We start from the raw sequence: 23,538 nt of genomic DNA on the forward strand, positions 1-23,538 counted from the left end.
AAAATTAGGAAACCAAAAAGGTCTCCCATAGATGTCCAAATCGTTATGGCATCTGGTGCCTGAGAAGCATTTATGATGCAATTTACATCATAATCACATTTAATGACCCCTATGGATTGGGCCATTGTTATTCAGCAAGAAATTGCTCCCATCAGATTAATAACAGATACAAAAACTTTGTATTGATTTGCTTTGACCCTTCCCTCTAAGGGAACAAGAAGACCCATTCCACAAAATTGGTTATTTGTGTAAAGAAAGCGGCAAAAGATTTAACATAATCCTTCGGTGCTTCGGTTAGGCACAAGCAGACGAAGGCCAAAATTATTGAAAAAACATAATGTTTTTGCCCAACCTTGTTTTAATTTATTCAAAGACCATTATTAATGACTAACAATAACCTGAGATTAATAGAAGTGACCTTTACCTTGTTTTATGATCATCAGTTCAGGCAAAAGTTGCTAGAGGAAATCCTCTAAGTGTTACAACTTGCTGTTTATCTGGTTAACCTGCCTCTCAGGAAGTAACTGGCCAGTAGTGACCCATCACTATCTCCCTGATATGAGAGGTTTGTGTTAGACTCAAAACTGAAACAAATAAAAAATCAGAAACAGCTGAAAAATGAAAAGTGGGGAAAAATGGCCACAGGGAGAAAGAAAACACTGAAGGAAATGTGAGAAATATGATTAAATAATATGAAATAATAATAAATAGAGTTTCATTTTATTGTTTGGAAATTAAAAAAAAAAAAAGCGTGTGGCATGTACAATAGATTTTATTGTTACACTGACTGTGCTTGGTGCGATGTGCTCATCAAAGCAGTTGTGCTGTGCCTTTTATTAGCTTTAAGAGTCACCAAAAACATCAGGCAGAAAACAAGACTAACGCTGTACTGTAAACAGATTGCTGCTTTGCTCTCGCATTTCTTCTCGGTATTTTTCCTCCCTTTATCATGTTTTGTGCTTCTGTCTTTCTTCCCATTCCTCCCCCTCACGTGACCCCATTTTTCTTGTCTTTCTTCCATACAACTTCATTGTGTTGCATTTTTAATGGGAACCTGCTTCTAGACCTTCATACTCTGCAGTAAATTCATGAATTATGGAATAAACTGACAAATAAAACTAGTTAAACCATTAAACTGCTTTTTTTTTCTCCTTCTTGTGAATAGAGCTTTAAAAAAGAGGAGCCTCTGTTTTGATACTGAGCTTGAATCAAATGGAAGATTCAGTCCACCAGTGGCTGCATCATCATACTGTCTCCTCTTTGCCTGCTTCCTGGTTTTGCCAAAGACCTGAGGTCTACTCTTTACAAAAAAAAAAACAATCAAACAATGAAATGGAATCACTGTCCCACATCAGTGCTAAAAGAAAAGCAAACAGCAATAAATTATATGCGTATGTGTAGATAAAATAATGAAATATATATACAGAATAAAATATATTGCACTACATGGGAAACAAACTCATGTTTTTCAACTGCATTAGCTTTTTAATGATGTGGTTACAGTTTCTCATCCTTATATTTTAAACCCTCACTCCTCCTGCTTTCTTTATTAATCAGTCGTACCTTCTCCTGTCTTTAAAATAGACAGTCTTGTTTTTTTTTTATTAATTCATTCATGACTCATCTTGGCACTGTTTATTATCAAAGTAAAACCTACTTTTCTGTTATCTGCCACTGAATACACCTCCTTTTTACAACGAAATGAAATCCAGTCCTAACCAGTACTTTTTAGTCTTACTCTCAGCATGCACTCCTCTGTGGCTTAATCATTTGTATTTTTTAATTACACTGAAGCACATTAATCTAAAGCCACTGTTATTTCTGTTTTACTGTTGTTGTTTTTTTCATGAAATGGATACTAACTCATTTCTTATTGCTTTTAAAATCTGCATGAGCTACAAAATGTAACTGCATGATGCAGAAACCGTTCTGCATGTATTTAACAGGGAGTTGTGTCTCAGTCAGTTGCTGTGTCTAATTAAAATGCAGTGCCCCTGCAGCACTCTGTACAAAGCATCTGGGAGACAGGGGTCAAGGCCTGCTTGCTCTTGCTCTAGCCTTTATATAAGTGGCTGTCAACAAAGAGTAGATCGGCGTAATCGGGAACTCTCTTTGCCAGATAAGGCTGTCTGTGTTTGCTGATGTGGCTACACAAGAAAAAGGCAGTTTTCCCTTTTTAATGGTTGACTGCTGGTGCCAAAAACATATTAAGTACATCTATTTCACATAACAAAGCATAGACAGCATTTTTTTTGTACTTCTGTGCTATTCACATTGGAGGGATTTCATAGATATGTTGTTTATATATTAAAAAGGCACTTACCAGTAATTAAATCAAATTGAGCGTCAGCTGTTTTGCTGAGAATCTAAGTGACAGTGTTGGTTCAGGTTTGTCAGACTATCACTCACAGTCATAAATGTTTTCTGCATCGCTGTCATACTGAATATGTCTGACAGCTCCCTGATGACAGTCTACACCTGATAAGTTGAAGTGTAACCACATATGAGTCAGTTGTGTTGTGCCAACAGTAAGCTCAGTAACATTTTTTACAGTCTTTGTTGCCAAATATTGGGATTATATCGTACCATATGCCCATCTTTACATAGCTAGCACTGTCAGCTGGTTCTATGTTGGGTGAAGGATTCCTTCCATATCTATAGTGGGCCTATGTTCTTCCATAATGTGTAGGCCAATCTCTAGAGATTCTCCATGACCACACCAGTGTGGTGGTTCTTACTGCAGTTATTGTCCAAGAAGTTATGACAGCCTAAAGCATGTGTGTATTTTATGAGCCAGCTCAGATTAGAGAAGCATATGATGCTCCTGAACATGTATCATCTTAGCGAGCACTGCAATTATCACTCACCCATGGCAAAGCGTACTGTTGGCCAGCTGTGGGACCAGGGGCTATGTAGCCATGTGGTAATGAGTGTAAATATGGGGCAGCGACAGTGTCTGACACACTTCCTGTAGCTGTGTATGATTTCTTTATTTGTGGCTCATCTCTGGGTTCTGTTTAAACCTGAGTGTATATGTGCTATTAAATAGGACATGAAGTGTCCGCGTCTCTTTGTGTGAAGTTATGAAAAATCTTTTATGAAAGGGGAGCAAAAGACCAAGAGAAAATAGCTGCACAGGGGGATTTGTGTTGTCTCTATAATTTCTGGCCTCCTACCCTGGCTTTTATGAAGTAGTGGCAGATAATCCCTCTTTAGTGGTGGAAGAGACAAGAACCTCTTCAGGGTACTGAAGTAAAAGAAGAAACCTTTATCCTCTCTTCTCTTGCCAGCTGGACTAGCTCTTCCACTCACTGCTTGCCACTGATTCGTGACCCTATTCAAAGTCACCTATCCACATATGACAAAATGTATTCAGTTTTCAGAATCCTCAATTAATCAGGGACAAATCCCTCCACTTCATAGATGTTAAACGTTGTGGGTTCAAGAATAAGAACGCTGCCCTTATTACCAACTTATTACCAAGCCTCAAGCAGGAACAAGAGGATATATTCTTGATTTATTGAGCTGGTAAATTGCCATAGATTATAGATACTGCCATTCAGTTCTTCCTGCCTGACCCTCTCTCTCATTCTCTTTTTTCTTGATCCAACACTGCAGGGGTGCTTCATCACTATTGTAATAGTGTATGCACAAAATCCGCTTTGACCATTTGTCTTATTTTGAAAGTTCAAGTCAAAGCTCAAGACACATATTCCACATAAAAAACTAGCATGTACTCATTTTGCAACATGAGGTATTCTAATGACACTTACAGTAACTACTTACAGAAAATATGTTTAGCCGTTTTGTGCAGCAGAAACTTTGAAATAACACATTTTAAAATTCCTGTCATTGAAACAGTATGTATGTGTGGCCTATGTGTGGCCGAAGCAGAGCAGAATAATGTCATTTGTTCTCTCAGTGCTCCTCTTTGCTGGGATTACCTTTCCTCTGTAGGGACAGAGGTTACTGTGATGTTGTTGCTCATTCTCTCATGAGTAAAGCTGATGCATGCAGGGATGTGACCGTGCATGTTTTTGCTCAGTTCGGGTGATATCTCTTGAGATTGCAAACTGTGGAACTGTAAGGATGTTTATATGAGCAAGGCAAGCCGAGAACAAAAAATGTGTACAGACTGTGTGCAGATTTACTGCTTCTTCTTCTTTGCCTTCTTTTTCTTCTCCTTCTCACTTTAGGTGTCATCGAAGTCGATCCTCTCCCTCTATCTCACTCTATCCCCATCATCCTCTTCTGTCACACCAGCCTGCTGTTGTCCTCCTTCAGTACATCCAAGAATCTTTTATGCAACTCCATATCAACATCCTTTGTCCCTCCAAACGTGTCCAAACCATCTCAGCCTTTTTTCCAAACTGCTCAACCTGTTCAGTGATACTGTCACAGCGGGGTACGCCGGTGTTTTGAACAGGGCCCAAAAGCAGATGCGGAGAGAGGAGTTGCAGGAGCCTTTATTTTGGCTGAAAGCAGCAAAAACCATGAAAACTGTGGCAAACTATGAAAAAACTGTGAACACAATGATAAACTATGAAAAATGTGGCTAGAATAACAGACGACCTGACAATGAAACACAGAAAACAGGAGGTGATCAGGGAAAGTGGGAACACATGGGGAAACAGCAGAAATTAACATAATGACGGGACTCGGGAAGGGAAACTAGATACAATGAGCAAAGAACAAAAGACTCTTTCAAAATAAAACAGGAAACATGGAGACGCAGACATGACAACACAAGAATTAATAACCACAACCTAGCATGAGAAGCTCAAAAATGCAGAATAAACTCAAAAACGCTGGGTCTGAGACCCATATATCTTATATGGGTCTTGTCTTACTCTTATAAATTATAAAACTCTTACAAATCTTTTCATACTCAACTCCTGGATTTTGTCAGTCCCTCCATCTCCGAACCATACATCATAGCAGGCCTCTCTATCTTCTTGTAGCTTTCTCTCTTTCAATCCTTCTTTTGGAAATCACCTCTGACACTCATCTGCCTGTGCTTTCTTATTCGCCATTGCTCTCTTTCTCTCTCTCTCATTTGCTGATTTTTCTTTTCATTGTTTGTAAATGGTAAATGGCCTGTATTTGTATAGCGCTTTTACTAGTCCCCCCTAGGGACCCCAAAGCGCTTTACACACCCAGTCATCCACCCATTCACACACACATTCACACACTGGTGGAGGCAAGCTACAGTTGTAGCCACAGCTGCCCTGGGGCAGACTGACAGAAGCGAGGCTGCCATATCGCGCCATCGGCCCTTCTGGCCAACACCAGTAGGCGGTAGGTGAAGTGTCTTGCCCAAGGACACAACGACCGAGACTGTCCAAGCCGGGGCTCGAACCGGCAACCTTCCGATTACAAGGCGAACTCCCAACTCTTGAGCCACGATCGCCCCAATGTTGAGTATTAAATTTTGATTTTTCCACTATTGTTCTTTCTGGAAAACAATGGAAAGAATACTATATCTAAGACTGGATCAGTGATAACCAGTGACTAATAAGGAAGACTTGCCACAGTAATGTGTAAATGAGCCTTGGCAAATGATTGAATGAAATGTGAACACACTACTACGGAGGAGACTCTTATTTCATGTGCCAGTCTGCTCTGTGTGTATGCACAATCTTGCATAATGAAGTAAAAATGTAGACGATAGACTTATCTACTGTTAAGTGGTTCCTAGTAAAAGTAATAGGTAATAATCAGTGCACAAATGGTTGAAGTAAATTGATGAATGCTCTCCTTGAGCCCACTGAAGTCTTTTCTTCAGTATTTTGTTCAAGCTGGAAAGATGACAGGAAGTTTTTAACTTATTCGGGAAGAAAGAGAATTGCAACATCTAAAGGAGGAGACATAAAAGAGGTGCAGAGATTAAAGTTTGATTTTTTTTTTTTTATCTGGCCCAAAGATAAAATCAGGATGATTTGTAGAGTATTTTTGGTCGAGCTATACTGTAAATCTGTCTTGCCTACTTTTTTTCTTTACCTTTATGCTTGTTTAGTTGTGGCACTCAGTTAACATTAGCAAGCCATGTCATTTCATCATTTCACTTCATTATGATAGATTTGTAGACCAAGTCACGCTAATCTGGTTGGGTTGTAACTGTCTGTTTGATATTTAACAGATATTTTGGAATAACTGAACAAAATCTTTTGACCTTTGTTTTCAAGGTAGAGATTATTAAAATGTATTTTCGTTAGTATTATGGCAAATTACTGGCCTTACAGGTAAAGCATACTGAGTTTAGTCGCAGCGGTTTGGCGTTTTAATTTGATGTATGACAGACTGTCACCATTTTAATTATTTTCAGAATTTTTAGTCAAACGTCAGCATGTCGAGATGACATGGAAAATAAAGAAGTGTGCATCCTTCTTTGTGTGTAACACTGACAGAAAGACAGCAAAAGGGAGAAGAATATAAAGAGTTCATTAAGACCTTCACCAAAGCAAATAAATCATTATCCAGGCTTTTTGTCTGTCTTCTGTTCAACAGGCAATAAAACACACATCAGATCCAGCTGATCACTGGCAAATCATCCCTGAGCCTCTTCAAGGCATTATCCTAGGTTTTATGCAGGACACACAACCACACTCGTTCGTACACATTCACAAACCCAACCTCAATGCTCTTCCCACTCGTGTACATTGGCTGCTAGAGCTGTCTTTGTATCCCATCACCATAACAACTGCCTCTCTGAACGTTGTAAAAAGAAAAAAAAAGGGAAAAGCCAAAGTGAATTTCTCTCAGTTTGACTTGGAGATAGTGAGAGTAGCAGTCGGCAGCTGCTCACAGCATGTCAGTGGTGTCTGTCTACAAGACACGGGCTTGTAGAGGCAAGCGGGTTGCAGATGACTTGGTGACAAGAGAAAGGAGGTGTGTGATGTGAAATTTTGGAAGGTGGTGTATCGTGTGACTTTCAGAGCGTGGGATAAACAGTATATGATGCTGCACATGGTGAGTGTCAAATGGCTGCTGCTTTTTGTTCTCGTTAGTGCATGTGAGTGCTCGTGTTCGTAAGCACGCGTTTAAATTTGTTGCGTTACATGTCTTCATTAAGTTTTGTGAAATGTAATGAGTTTATGAGTCTCGAGGCTTTAGCACATGCGGATATTATGTAATGAGAGAAACTGGAAGACCTTGAGAGAATGAAGGAGTAATGAAAGTTCTCTGTAAATCTCATTTGGGATGCTGCAGATATTTTATAATTACATCCTGGAGATGATATTAGGCAATCATCCATGTTTTTTATTGACAGTTTATGTGTTCAGTATTAAAATTTCGTTTGGTCAATTTCTCTCAATAATTCCTTTTGTCTTCTGTAAGTACAGTACATTCTTATTGGTACAATTCTAGGCTTCACTTTTGCATTTCAGATTCATTGTTGTCCTGATTCGTCAGACTATTTTAATCTATTATGAAGTGTTAGCACTGGTGCCTTGCTCACAGCTTCATTTCTTGCTTTATACTCTACAGGCTTGCACTCGTATTGGTAAAGGTGATGAATATTTTTAATCATAAGTCACAAAGGAAATTAAGTGTTTTGTGTGCATGTGTGTGTCTGTGTATTTTAGAGTGGATATGATTTACATGTGAGCTTGTGCTTCTGACTGTGTGCTTGTTTTATGAAAGTGGTTTTAAACATTAATTGTAGAGCCATTGTTGTGTGTGTGTGTGTGTGTGTGTGTGTGTGTGTGTGTGTGTGTGTGTGTGTGTGTGTGCGTATGTGTGTGTGTGTTATAACCATTACATCTGAACTCAAAATATGATGTTAGCCTCAGGATCTCATTTTCTTGCCGCTAATCTCCAAAGGAAAACTCTCCCTTTCAGTGCTGTTTTGCAGCTCTGTCCATTTCTTTTTTTGGTCTGTCCTATAATAGCTTATATACCGTATCTTCTGAACATGTTCCATTAGCTTGCCATGACTGAACAGAAATAAAACCTTCAAACACAGAAGGAGAGAAAGCAATGACTTCAGCTTTCATCTCTGGACTGCATTATTAAACATCCCCATCCACAGGAGTCTGACATCATCCAATCACAGCTGTTTCTTCCTCCTCTTCCCCTACTCCCCGTTCCCTTGTCTCCCTCCATTAGGCAAACCTGAAGAAATTCATGGAGTATGTGCAGCAGAGGAACATTGAAAAGGTCTCAAGGTTCCTGGAAAAAGGCCTGGACCCTAACTTTCATGACCCAGACACAGGAGGTGAGCAAGTCTGCTAAGATTTCCATCCCTGCCATACTTGAGTTTACTTATTGTTGACAATTGTTTTTCTCCATCCTTTGTCTTTTCTCTCCTTCTGTCTTCATCACAAATGACCATATATGGATTTTCTGAAATAAGCCTTCTGCATAGCGGGTAAAGCTGGATTACTCTCTTTGCTAATCTCCTCATGTATATGCAAATGTTTGTCCAGTCATAAAGGAGATTTCAATGCTGGGTGACCTGTAGTGTAGCAGATGAGCTGCGAAGTGAGGGAAACATGAGAATAGGCTGATTTAACACCAACTGGAAGCAGCCAGCAGACAGGAGGGTGACAATCTCGACTGAAAAAGGCAGTGATCCAACTGCAGTGTCATTGAAAATGTAAAGTCACAGACAATTTTGTCCCAAAAAAAATGCAGCGATTCAAGTGGTGGATGTTTCGGGGGAAGAATGCACAATAATGTCAGTGGAAATAAGCTGAGTTTTCAAAAGTGTTCTTTGCTTCCTTGTGCTTGCAGAATGTCCTCTAACGCTAGCAGCACAGCTGGAGAGCTGTGCAGAGCTCATCAAGGTGCTGAAAAGTGGAGGGGCACATCTGGACTTCAGAACAAAAGATGGGATTACTGCTCTGCACAAGGCCGTGCGCAGCAAAAACCATACAGCACTTATAGTGAGCACATTTCACACGTATATACAGTTCAGCCGGCTCAACCACATTCATGCAAACTCCCCGTCTAGAAAAGGAGAATGTATGGGCAGGTAATGTCTGGCAGCAGGTGCTTGAGCTATCGAGCACAGAGGGCACTTACTAAATGTGTGAGATTGAACTTTGAATATGCTGACATAATCACTGAATCACTGAATGGCCTTGCATGTGTCTGGTTTGAGGAGGCTTGTAACCCAAATGAAATGGGTTGTGTGAGTCATGTTTCCTGTTGAAACTGAACTGTTGAAACTGGAATGAGTTATTTCCACTTTTGATACCACAGTTATGGTATTGAATGATCCAAAAGATCCAATAGGAGAGAGTTACAAATTGCAGTAGCTACAGCCTAAAAAGTACTGCCAGCGTTTTCCTGAGCCTCTCAACAAGCCTTGATTGGATGATGTCAGCTTTCTACTGGCTTTCTATTATAAGCCTACAGTAGCTCTTTAACATAAACAGGTGCCTGAACATGCAAGGTTCAGCATTTGAACACACAAGAATTATAAATTTAATGTTAAACAGTATAAAGAACAGGTAGCCTGTCCAGTGTGTGCCTGATCTCTCAGCCTATGACAGCTTCATCCAATTTGCTTTACCAAATTGGATAAAGCATTTAAGAGGATGGATGGATGGATGGATGGAATTAAGTGAGACCTTTAGGGTGACAGAATTCAAGAATTGGAAGGAAAATAAGTGGGAGGGAAGGAGGATGCTGATTGGGGCTGCCACGATTAGTCGACTAGTCACGATTACGTCGATTATCAAAATCGTCGAGGACTAATTTAATAGTCGACGCATCGTTTGAAGCTTTGTAAGATCACAAAAGCCGCAGGAATAAGTAGTAGGATTTAAGAGTGTAATAACAGACTGAAACAGAAGATGGCAGCACTGCATGTACAAGGATGCCAGTTGCCGTTAAACGCCGAAGAAGAAGAAACTGTGTCCCAGAGTTCATAGCGCGGCCCAGCGCAGTTTCTAGTTAGTTTTAATGTTACTCTTATTATTCTTTCTGGGTCACAAAATAAACGTTTAACATATTTTCAGACGAGAATGTAGCTGTGTAAACCTCAAATATCTGCTCAGTTTATCAAGACACCACATATTTTCAAAAGCGCTCCGACGTTTTTGGAGACGTCTGTTACCCACTAGCTCGTTAGCTAGCCGGGGTTACAGGCTCACTAGAGCCGGTGGACTTGTTTTCAAACCAACCGCGTCTTTCGCTACTCAGGTTAAACATATACAAATCACTTAGATAACTTAAAAATGTTATTGTTTGGCTTTTTTCAGTATTTTATTTGTTCCTGAGTAAATCGGTTTGGCTGAGATTAAAGTTATAGTTTTTACACAGCTGAATAAACGTCAAGCAGACAGCTGATTATCAGAAATGTGAGATGCTTGAGAATATACTCCGGTGTCCTGTTATATTTAAGATAGCAAGGAGCAGACGGCTGAGTTTATTAAACTCCACCGAAACAATCTGCAAACTTCATTAAAATTTAATAAACTGTCATCTTGTCTTTATTTTTAGTTAGCACATATCTTAAACACTTAAAGCTGTAAGCTAATGATAGTTATATAAGAGCAGATGCCGCTGGTGCAATAAGCTGTACGTTTTATGTTCAATGGATGCATGATCTGATTAGTCGACTAATCGCAAAAATAATCGGTGACTAGTCAACTATCAAAATAATCGTTTGTGGCAGCCCTAATGCTGATATTCTTAGCGTCATAACAGCAATAGAAAACAACTTTAAAATAGCTTTTATCTTGTATCTTTAACTAGTAAAGTGTAAACATTAACTTATATTTTAATTCTTAGTTAGCATTTTTGGTTATTGTTATTCATCCATGCAAAGGTCTCTTTTATCTTCCCATTTCACTGTGAAAATTCAACCAAAACTGGTGACTTAAAACCTTAAACTTGCCTCTTTTCCCACTAGACGCTGTTGGACTTGGGTGCATCTCCTGACTATAAAGACAGCAGGGGGCTAACTCCTCTCTACCACAGTTCGATGGTAGGAGGAGATCCCTACTGCTGTGAGCTGCTGCTGCACGATCATGCACAGGTCGGCTGTGTGGATGAGAATGGCTGGCAGGAGATACACCAGGTAATACACAGTAATACACACATTACCCTAACCCAGACCTTCCCAAAGTGTGGGGCCCGCCCCCTAGGGGGGGGCACAGAGCCATGGCAGGGGGGGCGCGGTATGAAAAGGGGGGGGGAACAAAACGCTTGGACACTGCTAGCACGGGGCGCCTACAGAAACGCAAAGCAGGAGATGAAGCATAGCTGAATATGTTTCCAAACCAACTTCATTCTAAGCCAAAGACTAGAAAATATGGTGAAGCATATATTCCCTTTGGTTTCACCTGCACAAGTGCCAAGGTAGGTCTCCCCTGCATAATTGGTTTTCCCTTCGTCGGGAGCACGTGCTGGGCTCTTCAAATCAGGGACAAACAGTATCCCACATTCTTGATTTTTAGTTCACAAACACTTGTTGTAATGACTAATTACTCCTGACATTTTGGAGATGTTAGCTCTTTATACAGTAAAGTTACAGCGGGATACAAATAATATCAGGCTGATCCTGCCACGATTTGTTCCCCCGGTTCAAATCACGAACAAACAGTATCCTACAGCTGTTTATGTGTTTAAACCCATTTTGCACAGAGAGGCATTTTTTGAAAAATGTATTGATAACAATGTTGAATATTATTACACAGGAAAAAAAAAACAACTACAGGTAAAATAATCACACCGTGACGCCTCTGCCTTTCTAAATGGAGGGACAGTAACTGCGTGTGTATGTAAGCGTGTAAAACCTGCAGATAGTCAGATTAACAGTAACAGTATTTTGTCTCTATCTGCCATTCTGCAATTCCTCTCATGTAAGCAATAACGTGGCGCACAGCGTGACGTGAAAAAAGGCACATACCTTTGACGTTGCATGACGAACTCTGTATTCCTCGTCCACACGTAAACGCAAAAAAGGAGTTTTAAAAAATCTCCGTTTTCGGTGATTCGAAACGCCGTTTACGTGTGGACGAAACAGCTGCGTTTTCAAAAATACCCGTGTAGGTGCGGACGTAGCTTAAAAGAGTTAGTAGTTTATTTTCTTACTACCTGTAATTTATTGCAGATTACTTGTATTTGCTTAATTGTTTACTAAATGTTTGAGGTGTGAAATAAACCGCAGTGGAGCAAAATATGGGTGTGTGTGGTTGGAGGATGTGTTTGTGCACGCGTGCACGCGCGGGGGGTGGTGGTTTGGGGGGGCACGAACATTTTTCTTGTAAAACAAAGGGGGGCCCAGCAAAAAGAGTTTGGGAACCACTGCCCTAACCCAAACCACATGTTTACCCTAAACCAAATTAACCACAGCCAAATAGCTGAATCTTAAGCCTTAAACCTCTCTTTGAAATCTTCAGGACAGAAAGTGTCTTCACTGTAATGGTTTTGGACTTAAACTGTTCTGCTCAGACATGCGCACTTGCATGCACACACATGCACACAGATAACATTGTAGGGCTGTGTACAGACTATTTTATAGTTTTGAAAACCTGTGACTCTTTATACAAAATCAGTTTAACAAAAGCATTGTATTAGGTATATACTAGCGCTGTCAATAGATTAAAAAAAAATTATCTAATTAATCTCACAATTTTCTGTAATTAATCGCGATTAAACGCAATTACTTGATCAATAGCCTGGTTGCAATTACATTTTTTCAACTTTATATTTAAGCTTGTAACTGACATTTATGCAATATAATAAAGTAAATGCAGAATAAACACAAAGAATGTATCCTTAAATTCAAAGAGAATTTGAATAGATTTCTTGAATCTTTTAACACAGGTTCTCTCCTGTGAAATACATCTTTTTAAAAAACCTATATACTAATAGGTAAGTATACACTAATATATAACATATACTAGTGCTGTCAAACAATTAAAATGTTTAATCAGATTCATCACAGGGTTACAGTGGATTAATTTTGATTAATCACAATTAAATCATAATTAATATTTTTATTCTGTCGACACTTTATTCACCTTTAGTCACTTACAGTTATTTACTCACGTATTCAGTCAATGTAATTTTAAAACTGTGTATATACTGTATATTTTAAGTATTTTTTTAAATCTCATTCTTATTGCCTGTTTATGCCCTGTCCTTATTTTTAACATCATGCTGCTCTGTTGTATCTTAATTAATAAATAAAATCTCTCTGATTCTGAGTAAATATCCTTCATTTTTATTCTATATTAATCTAATTTCATTTTGCATGAGCAAACAGACTCGAGAAAAAAGGGAAAATATACGCACTTAACATGTTTATTGAACATCTTGAACATTCATGTTAACAAAATGTATCCACTCTCTCTCTCTGTCACTCTTGGGGAGGTGCTTCAAGTCCTTGAAACCAAAGCTTTTTAAAGCGCGTATTCTCAACAATAATTAATAGGTCAGTAGTTTGTTGCAATCCACTTGGCAATTGTGTCAGTCAATATGTCAGAGATAGACTTACTGAGTCCCCGATGCTCCGTGAGTGGTTTGTGGCAAGCTGGCTGACACGTTAGCCAAAGTCCGAGCAGCATTCCCGATTGACGTGTGCTTCGCGTCAATGTGATATTTTAAGCTGGAAGTGCTTTGGTGAAAAGAAAATTCCTTCTTGCACAATGTACATAATACTTTATGTCGGTCGACTGTTCTGTCTTGTTATTTTTTTAATACTCAAATTTCCCATCGATAGGGCAAATGTGCGTTTATCATCTTCCATATTGAGTTGATTGTTTCAGCTTCCTGTCACTACCAGATCTACTGCCCATTTGCGCATGTGCGAGGCTAACTCTACTTGGACATTGTAATCGCGTTGACCGTAATGGCGGATTAATTTACGTTAACACGTTAATTTTGACAGCACTAGTATATACTATCAAAAAGGCATGAGACCTGTATGTCAGAGGTTTTGGCTAATCTTTTAAGACAAACTACTGACACCACTGTTGTATAGGCAGCGTAAATTGTCCACATAATGCTAGACAGGTCCAGGCTCTTATGTCACCTCTGGACAACTCACCAACATATGTGTGAAGTGGGTGCGAATGTGAGTCAACAAATAACTGTAGTAGGGCACACTGGGAAAGCTGGTGAGAGGGGAGATCAATCTGAGTTTTATGAAGTGTGTCTCCCGGTGCGCAAATAATCTGCAGGAGTGTCAACAGAAATCTCTGAGCACAGATTGCCTCCGAAAATAACAAAAAACAAACTGAGCTACTGTTTATACATAACTGAGGCTCAGGACCTGTGAAATTTGTGCTTCCAATTGTTTGGGACAGTCATTACCGCAGTTATATTGAAGTATTATGCACATATACTTATGTACACACATATCTTGCTCGCTTTATGGAGAAGTTCATGTCATATTTTGCACCTGCTTCCCTCCCTCCTGAAACTGTCCATGGTGCTGATTTTGTTTTTCTACTTGTTTTAATGATGAATATACCTCTTCCAAAGCACGTGTAAAGAGTACACAGGTGGAAAGACTTACTGAGTCTGATTGTAGACCTTTTATAAAAGAGTATAGCCATGAACAATAACTGTATAAGAAGACCTGGAAAGTAATAGCCTAATTTATAGAAAGCACATTATTAAACTTGGGCTTTGGCCAAGAAAGCCTGTGAAAAATAAGTAAGGTTGCTTAAATTAATAGGCGAATCGAAGTGCTTTTAACCACTTGTTGCCTATTTTCCTAGAAAATATGCAGTTGTGTCTGAGTTATTACCAACCTAAAGTGGCTTTAAATATACATTGAGTCATTTATGGATACTTTTAGTATTTCGACAGTATTTTTTTTACTGTATTTACTACCTGCTTACTATTAGTAGAAATAACCCCCACAAAATATTCTATAATTTTATATATATATATTACATAGCTAGCCATTAATTTAATCCGCATTTGTACCTACCAATGGAGAGGTACAGTGTTCCTATATGACTAAAGTGTAGAATTTTATTTATTATTATTATTTATTTACAATGTGCTGCCAACATAATGTTAGACACACACACACATATACAGGCTTGTCATGCCCTATAAAGATAATGCATAGTCCCTGTATAGTGTTTTTATTTGTGTCAGGATTTTTATGTCTGAAAGTTCTTGTATGTCAAATGTTGAGTGGCAACATAGTAACAGCTGCGTGGATCATGTCAGTATCTGTTTGCCTGTCTCCCACACAAACCTTTTTTATTACATGTTGACATGAATTTCACCTTCATCTGTTTGTTTTTCTTTTTCTCCATAGTTACTTAGACAAAATTGCTTAAGTGTGTTTGATCTCAAGGTATTGCAATTATTCTTACTTGGAAGTTATTATGAGCAAGATCAAACATTCTCAATTTGTTTTTGATTGCAGAGATTAGTTAAAGTGAACTTTGTTTCCAAGGATAATAAACAAAATTAATAAAAGTCTTAAATGAAATGTAAAAGTTATTCATGAACTAAACCAGCCTTTGTGTTTCTGAGGGTTTTAATGAACATGTCAGCTCAAAGGAAGCTCGCTGTACTGGAAAGACGAAAAGGCCTCGTACGCGAAGGGATATCTAGATGCTGTTTAAGAGATTTTATGGCATTCACTCAGCCTCTACATTTCTGTAGTGAAATGTCAAAACAGTCTACACTTACTTACTTCTCAAGCATACTGCTTGTACAAAGCTCTTTATCATGCACTTTTCTTTCAACCGTTCACACAAACACTGACACACCAATTACAGCAGAGAAACTTGGAGTTCCATATTTTACCCAAGGACACTTGAATGAATTTAGAATAAACTTTTTACTGTTTTACTGCATCTGTGGTTTTGTGTATGGCCTTCCGTGGCCTGGCCACGCAGCCCAAGAAAGACATCCACAAAGCAACTTTAGTGCAGATTATGCTAATAACCACATCAACACTCACCTTCTTACCTTTTAAGGAAGTGGTGTTAAAAAGCAATTCATGACAAGATTGTGTAAAAGAGTTCAGTGAAATCACCCAGGAAGTCTCTTTGCTGAAAATATAGAGGGTTTTTTTCTTTGAAAAGGGACAGTTTTAGAAAAAGAGAGCAAAGATGCTTTTGCAGTTATTTGTTCTTATGTATGTTTTCACTATTACCCAAAAATAAAGTAAATCTAAGAATTCTTCAGTCCATCACACTTTTACTCCAATCCTTTCATTTTAACTCTCCTTCCACATCTCTCCCCTTCTCTATGCCCTTCCGAGCATTAGCATTCCTTGGGCATGTATTGTGTACAATAGGATACACTGCAAAAGGGCTGATAACCAACAACAATCCCAGAATCATTTGTGCACATTCGCACTGCTGTCACACACTGTTAGCGAGACAGAATACAGAAGTGAGAGAACAATTGCTGGGGAGAATCGTGTACCTCTTTGTCAGTAAGGCGCACAAACCGCAGATTTGGAGACAAAAAAGAAGAAGGAAAAGATAGAGATTAGATGAAAAGTTTATTGCTCAGAGTTATGTGAAACAAGAAGCAGAAAAAGTAGGAAAAGGCATAACTCTTGCCAGAAGAGCTTCACAATTTCATTTAGCCTTAGGTGATACAAATAAGATTTCCTCTTCTGTTTAGAAACTGTTAGCATAGGTGAGAATATTTTTTAGAAAGGAATTAGCTCAAGGAAAAGCATGGTCTGAAGATTAGCTTTCAACCATTTAGATAATCTGTATAAAGACATAGAAAGATATGTTGGCTTCTCTTTGTATTATGATTATGATAAATTCAAACTATTCCAGTATACAGTTGTATGTTGTGATGAAGAAAAGATTAAGGTTACATTATATTAATTTGGCCATTTTAAAGAGAGATTTTTCTTGGCTTATAACAGGTCCTTGCAGGGTTGACGGGGCATTTAACAAGGAACAAGTCTCTGTTACCTTGTTGGCGAAATTGGTACATTTGCCTGTTATTTTGGACTATTTGGCAGTTGAACAAAAATGTATGGTGTGCTTTAGTTAGTGACACCCCAATTAACAAGTCAGACCGGAAACAGTATTATAATACAGCGATTATTGCCCTTTGGCTCTTGATGAACCTTAAGATCCGAAAATTGACTAATTTACTTATTTGGCTAAGTTGCAAATGCAGATTGCATCTGTGGCTCATTTCTGGACTTTGTCATTCTTTAAAACATTTAATTTCCCTACATATATAACTGTTATCCTACTAATTTGCATTCTTTTCCCAGAGACCGTGTTTACTTCTTTTTGACTCTGTTAGTGTAAATGTTTTATCTCTGTCCTTTCAGGCATGTCGCTATGGCCATGTGCAGCATTTGGAACACCTGCTATTCTATGGAGCCGACATGAGTGCTCAAAATGCATCTGGAAACACGGCTCTGCATGTGTGTGCACTCTACAACCAGGTACAAACACTTGTTTCAGGAAAAACAGAAATAACATTTATGGACTATTTGCTGGGAGAATAGAGGGAATTGCATTTGTGTTGTAGCCCTGTGCGTTACACAGTTTACATCCAGTGTAGATGTTTAGTGCCAGTACAGTAGAGAAATGTCACATTCAGTAGCATTTATTGGACTTCATTGTCATGTTTTTTATATCGGTAAATACTCAATAACCCATAAGGATGAAGTAAACAAACATATGCATAAAACAAAAGAAAAACTATTTACAAAGGATTTCAGATCTTTTCAGACACTTGGGAGCCAGTGCATTCTTGAGTCTTCTTGGTTAAGCCTCTACAGGCTTTACACACCTGGATTTGGTCAGTTTATTTTAATCTTCCTGACAGATCCTCTCAAGCTCCATTTGCTCTTTGGCTGCACCAGTCACAGTCAGAAACTTGTCCTGAAGCCATTTCCTTGTTGTCTTGACCTTTTACTAATTGATAGAGTTCTGTTATCCTTTCAACTGCCCCAGTCTCTGTAGAGAACTTCTAAACCTCATTTAGGGCAACTACTGGGTTTTTGGTTGCCTCCTTGACCGTGACCCTTCCTCTAAGCTACTCAGTTTGTCTAGGAATATGCTGCAGGATCCAGGCTTAATCTTTTTTCCGAATTATTGAGGCCTTTGTGGAAGAATCAAAGGATAAGATATATCCTTGCTCTGATCAGTGCCTTATTTACCAGTGTGTGAACTGTGGTACCTTTACAAAAACAGGGTCTCCTTTTCTATACTGTACCCTACCAGCTGAATACCATAAAGCATGCAAAAGGTGAAGGATTTGAATACTCTGATGATATATTCTTTCAGTGTAAGTATTTGTCTATGCCTGTTTTCCACGAATAGTAGAAGCAATGATTGTGCTACAGCACTGAACGCTGTGCCACTCAACTTTCTTGGTCAAGGACATATATTAAGCTCAGAGACTCCAGGGATGTTACTTACAGTGTCTGTAAAGTTACAGAACAGCCACCACGCTGCATCGAGTGTTTGTGTGTGTTTCATAACGTCGACAGATTCATAACGTCGAAACCACAGGAATAATCCACCTGGCAATTTTCTCCATTGTATGAATTTTGATGCCAGGCTAAAAAGGCCAACTGAAGAGAATTGGTCTAAGTGTGGTTGTGCCACTGAAGTGAGCAACAATTAGAGATATTTTATCAGTTGTGGGTTACTAATACAGTTTGCATTAAAGTATGCACCAGGCAGGGATAGAATGTAATTTAATTCTTGATGCTTTGCAGATCGTGTTTCTAAACAAAGATGCATTTGAGTCTGCTTATAATTGCCATACAGCTTCCATGCCCCGTCTATTGCTCTTAACGCTAAGCCCACGTTTCTCATACTGAAGATGTCAGTGCAGCGCATATAAACATGCCATTCACTTCTTTTGGTATACCTTGCTGGCATTGGGTTGGACTTTTGCCTTCACAGCAGTTTTAATTCTTTGTGGTGTAGATTCAATAAGGTGCTAGAAACATTTTCTCAGTGATTACTACTGCCATGATAGCATCACACAGTTGCTGCAAATTTACTGCATATCCGTGCTGTGAATCTCCCTTTTCAGGCTTCTTGAATACAGTGAACACATTGTCACGTTCAAGAAACCAGTCGGATATTATCTGAGCTTTGTGAGATGGTTCGTTACCTTGCTGGAAGCAGCCTTTAGAAGATAGGTGTGGTCATACATGCATAGGGATGGACATGGTTCAGGCAGACTGATGTATTTAAACAGTGCTTATTTGGTGATGTTTATTTTCCAATCTTCTGTTGGCTCCATTTCCTGTTTTTCAAGGAAAAGGTTTTCAAGGTTTTTTGTGTTATAACAAGTGGATGTTGAGTCGCCTTCCTACCAACTCAGAGGAATCATTCTCCTCTGACCAGCATTAACAAGAGATTTTTGCCCAGAGAACTGCTGCTGACTGGATAATATTTCCTCTTTTTTAGACCATTCTCTGTAGACCTAAAGATGGCTGTATGGGAAAATCCCAGTTGATCAGCAATTTATGAAATACTCAGACAAGCTCGTCTGAAACCAATAACCATACCACCTTCTAAGTAACTTTCTTCGCTGTACTGATGCTTAATTTAAACTTCAGCTGGTCATCTTGACTATGTCTAAATGACTAAGTGCAATGTACTGCTGAAATTTGATTGGCAGTTATAATGTGTCCAGTGAGTACGTATTCATAGATTGTTTAATTTTTAGAATAAAACTTTGTCTGACAGACAAGGCATTATATACTTATTTAGCAAATCTTACTCAAACAGTAAATGGTGCATGTAGGGCACTATTTCCCACTTCGGGTTTGCACACATTAAATATTTATGGCAGGAGAATTGTGTACCAGTGTTAAATAAGCTACAGTTTCCATTCCCGTGTTAATAAATATCACCCAGTCTAATTTCACTGTTTCCAACAGTTTCAGATAATTGAAAACTTTTATCAGGCTATAGTAAGATAGTATATACTTGTTTATAGAATTAGTGTGTATTTTGTTCTGGTGAAACCAAACAGAAAAAAACAAAACAAAACTGCACAAATCCAAGTATAAATCTGTGAATACGTGCCTACCAGCTTTCATAGTGCCAGATGGCTGTGAGTCTTAGTCAGTTTGACATCTGTGTAATCTACAAGAAAATCTGCATGTAGCTTCAAATCTTGATATAGTAGCTTCAAATAAAACAATATTTTAATAACAATAATAATAATATTAATAATAATGAGGATAAATGCTTGATGTTAACGTGCAGTATTTTGTAATATGAATGAACAAGAAGTAGATTAGGGTAGTGGGAGATGAGGGCAGTATAAACCAGAATTCTCCTGAGCAAACCATGTAGATGTAGAGCAGCCAGGTGCTTTTTGGTTTAACCCTATGAAGCCTGAACCTTGAAAATTCAAATTTTTGAAAATGGAGAGTTTATTGAACCATCTGACAAATTTGTTTTAAATAAAATTAATGAAATTGGAATTTCCGTGAATGACTTTTGAATTGTATTGTATTCGCTACATCTGGCTGTGCAATTTATTTTGTTTTTTCAGGGGGTAAAAATCACACTGATGATGTAGAAGTGTCAAAGAACTGCATGTATTAAATGTGATACACTAGGCATTAAGGGGTTAAGGCTTCTCAAAGAGAAGATGCTTTTGTACAGCTTTGCTGGGAAGCAGAGATTTGATTAACATTAAATAAGTGCTTTCTCTCTCCCAAATGAACTGAAACGTGTGTGTTTGTGTGTATGTTGGAATGTTGTGGTTTAACTTAGTGCTGCACAGCTAATTTCAGTCGTGATGATCAACATCACATTATCTGTGTGTGTGTGTGTGTGTGGTGAACACAGTATAAATACTTAATACTTATTGTTTGTAACACATTCGTGTGATTTAAGGCACTTCATGTTCACTGCTCAGAAGACTGTGTAATGTATTACTCATGTAGTGGGAACATGGACCTGTTTGCACAATTACATTGTCACGATCTCTCTTTTTAGACCAGGAAATTCCCAAAACATCAATCATTAAAATTTAGTATTAAAAAAATAGTATGAAGACTTGGTTTGAGGTTTAGATCTTTACCTTTGCTCTGAATTAGAGGTATCATCCATCCATTTTCTCCTACTTAACCATTTCAGGGTTGCGTGGAGTAGGGGGCTTGGAGCCTATTCCAGCTATCACTAGATTTAATGCACCCATTTTTATATCTATCGTTTGTCTTATTTTTCCAGCGTTTTTCTTCTTTCAGCAGTGAAAATGTCACGTAGCTGGTCACTGTTCTTTAAAAGGTCTAAATAAAAAAGCAATATCTTGACCTAAGCTTGTGTAATTTAAGGGCCGGTGACTTGAAGATTTTAATTGTATGAAGGTGGTATTTTGCATGGCCGCATTAAATATGCAGGAATGATTATGGGATACAGTAATTCTCAATCTGTGACCACAAATGTATTCCAACATCATTCCTACTTTGCACCTTAACTATGAGAGTGGACTTTTTTTTCCTTCTTTATTTTTTTCATCACTTTAAAAAAAATAAAAATAAAAATCAAGGTATAAACTTAACAGTGGTTTTGAAGAATTACACCACTAGCAAACAGTAGTTAGCTATATTTTCAGGAAAATATTGCCAGTATAAAATCCTCTGAACTGATTGAAACTCATGTGTGCCTGCTTTCGAAGAGGGGAATGCAGCCACAGACAGACTGGGTAAATAGTTTAATTTACAGTTACTTGTGCAACTTTAAAGTCTTTAGTTTCGTAATGGATCTTGTCCAAGCTCTTGTGATGAGGACTGCTGTTATCCTGCCACTCGAGACGAATACGACGTTGAGCTGATCAATCCCAGGAAAATTGTGTCAAAGGGGGGTTCAGAAGGCCAAAAGCAGGCCTACATGAATGCTTATGTGCAATAAAAGTAAGAAATGCACTGCTAGAATCAACTGGGAAACCAGTTGTTCTAATGTCAATAGATCCATACAGATGGATGGACAGAAAGATGAAGATGGAGTTTGCTGAATAAAAAGATTCAGTAATCATCAATAAAATGTACTTGAGCACTGCCCCGAAGGTCCTATTCTTTGGGTCTGACTGGCTATTTAAGTTACTTAGTGGGCTTTCAGCTTGGCAGAAGCAGTGAATGAAGGCAGGGCTCACATGCTTAGGAGGTCATGGGTTTAATGATTTAGAAGGGACAAAGTACTGCAGAAAATGGCAACACTGATGAGTGAAATTAAACAGAGGCTGTGCAAGACACAAACGGATCTATCCAAAGCAGTCAGACCAATGATATCCTGCTAGACCGTTAATTATTATATTGTTGTTGCACAGAAGAATAACATATTAGCTTGATATAAATGTTTCAATTTTAAATCCTCTTTGATGTTAATCACAAACAACTGTAAAAGCATGCTCACTTTTCAGTGAAGGATGCCAGATCTGCTGCTTCAATTTTAAGGGCAAAAGGAATCCTCAAATGTATAAACATGTCTGTTGGAGGAACCATCTGTCACACTTTTTACACATGACTGACCTGATCGTTAGTGAAGAGTACTTGACTTGAAATCACTTCTGTTTGTATGTCTATGAATCTAAAGTAATCACATCTAACAAACAGCAGTGAGAACTGGATTATGGATTATTTTAGGAAGACTTGCAGAGAAGAGGAACACATGTGGTCCACATTGTAATTAGACTGTGTGTGTGTGCGTGCCTGTGCATGTGCATAATGACTTTAGGTTAATTAGAACACACGTTTGAGTCAAGACACATACTCAAGGTTAATACCAATATAACATGCATGTTTACCTTGCAGGTTAAATGCCAAAGTTGTATTAATATGCAATAATTAATAATGCTAAAGTTCAGGTCCACCTGGTCTGTGTGGCAGACACTTATTATCGCTGCTTTCTATCTCCTTATAGAGACTGCTTGGAAAAGTTTTGAAACTTTTGAACTAGCCTGGCCTTGTTCAAGTCAAGTCAAGTCAAGTTTATTTATAAAGCACATTTAAAAACAACCGAGGCTGACCAAAGTGCTGTACAATAAAATACAAATATAAAATACAATAAAACACAAATACATAAAACACCTCACTGATAAAACAATAGATTAAAACAATAAGTTAAACCTTGCTAAAGGCCAATGAGAAGAGGTGAGTTTTAAGAGCAGTTTTGAAGGTTCCTAGGCTTGTGGAGAATCTGATGTGAGGAGGTAAACTGTTCCACAGTCTGGGTGCAGCCACAGCAAAAGCCCTCTCTCCCCTAGTCTTTAGTCTGTACCTGGGAACATCTAAAAGCATCAGGTCTGCTGACCTCAAAGATCTCCTGGGGCGGTAAATGCTAAGAAGCTCTGCCAGGTAAGGAGGTGCAGTACCGTTAAGAACCTTAAAAACCAGCAGTAAAATTTTAAAATCAATCCTAAAAGCAACTGGGAGCCAGTGGAGAGAGCAGAGGACCGGAGTGATGTGGTCTCTCTTTTTGGAACCGGTCAGCATGCGAGCAGCAGCGTTCTGCACCAGTTGGAGGCGATGCAGACAGGAACGATCTAAACCAGCATAAAGGGAGTTACAGTAGTCCAGCCGTGAAATAATAAAAGCATGGACCACCCTTTCTAGATCGTTCCTGGACAGGTAGGACTTGACTT

At 38.6% G+C, this 23,538-nt stretch overlaps 1 protein-coding gene across 8 annotated transcripts in view; it reads left to right on the top strand.

The window, feature by feature from the left end:
* shank3a (SH3 and multiple ankyrin repeat domains 3a) overlaps positions 1 to 23,538 on the top strand; it is a 201,175-nt gene that overhangs the window by 89,555 nt on the left and 88,082 nt on the right. For 7 of the 8 annotated variants that reach the window (XR_014800651.1, XR_014800652.1, XM_084933196.1 and 4 more), the window contains 4 exons: positions 8,110 to 8,218; positions 8,737 to 8,888; positions 10,865 to 11,032; positions 17,243 to 17,359. Coding sequence is in view for 6 of the 8 variants with exons in the window: in XM_084933196.1 (XP_084789322.1) it covers positions 8,110 to 8,218; positions 8,737 to 8,888; positions 10,865 to 11,032; positions 17,243 to 17,359 (546 nt within the window). In the remaining 2 variants the exon portion in view is untranslated. Of the gene's footprint in view, positions 1 to 6,482; positions 6,970 to 8,109; positions 8,219 to 8,736; positions 8,889 to 10,864; positions 11,033 to 17,242; positions 17,360 to 23,538 lie in introns of those variants that run through there. The other variant, XM_084933198.1, reaches the window with a different exon arrangement.

Source organism: Perissodus microlepis, chromosome 7 (assembly GCF_051167445.1).
Source record: "Perissodus microlepis isolate ML-2025 ecotype Zambia chromosome 7, ASM5116744v1, whole genome shotgun sequence".
Lineage (NCBI taxonomy): Eukaryota > Metazoa > Chordata > Actinopteri > Cichliformes > Cichlidae > Perissodus > Perissodus microlepis.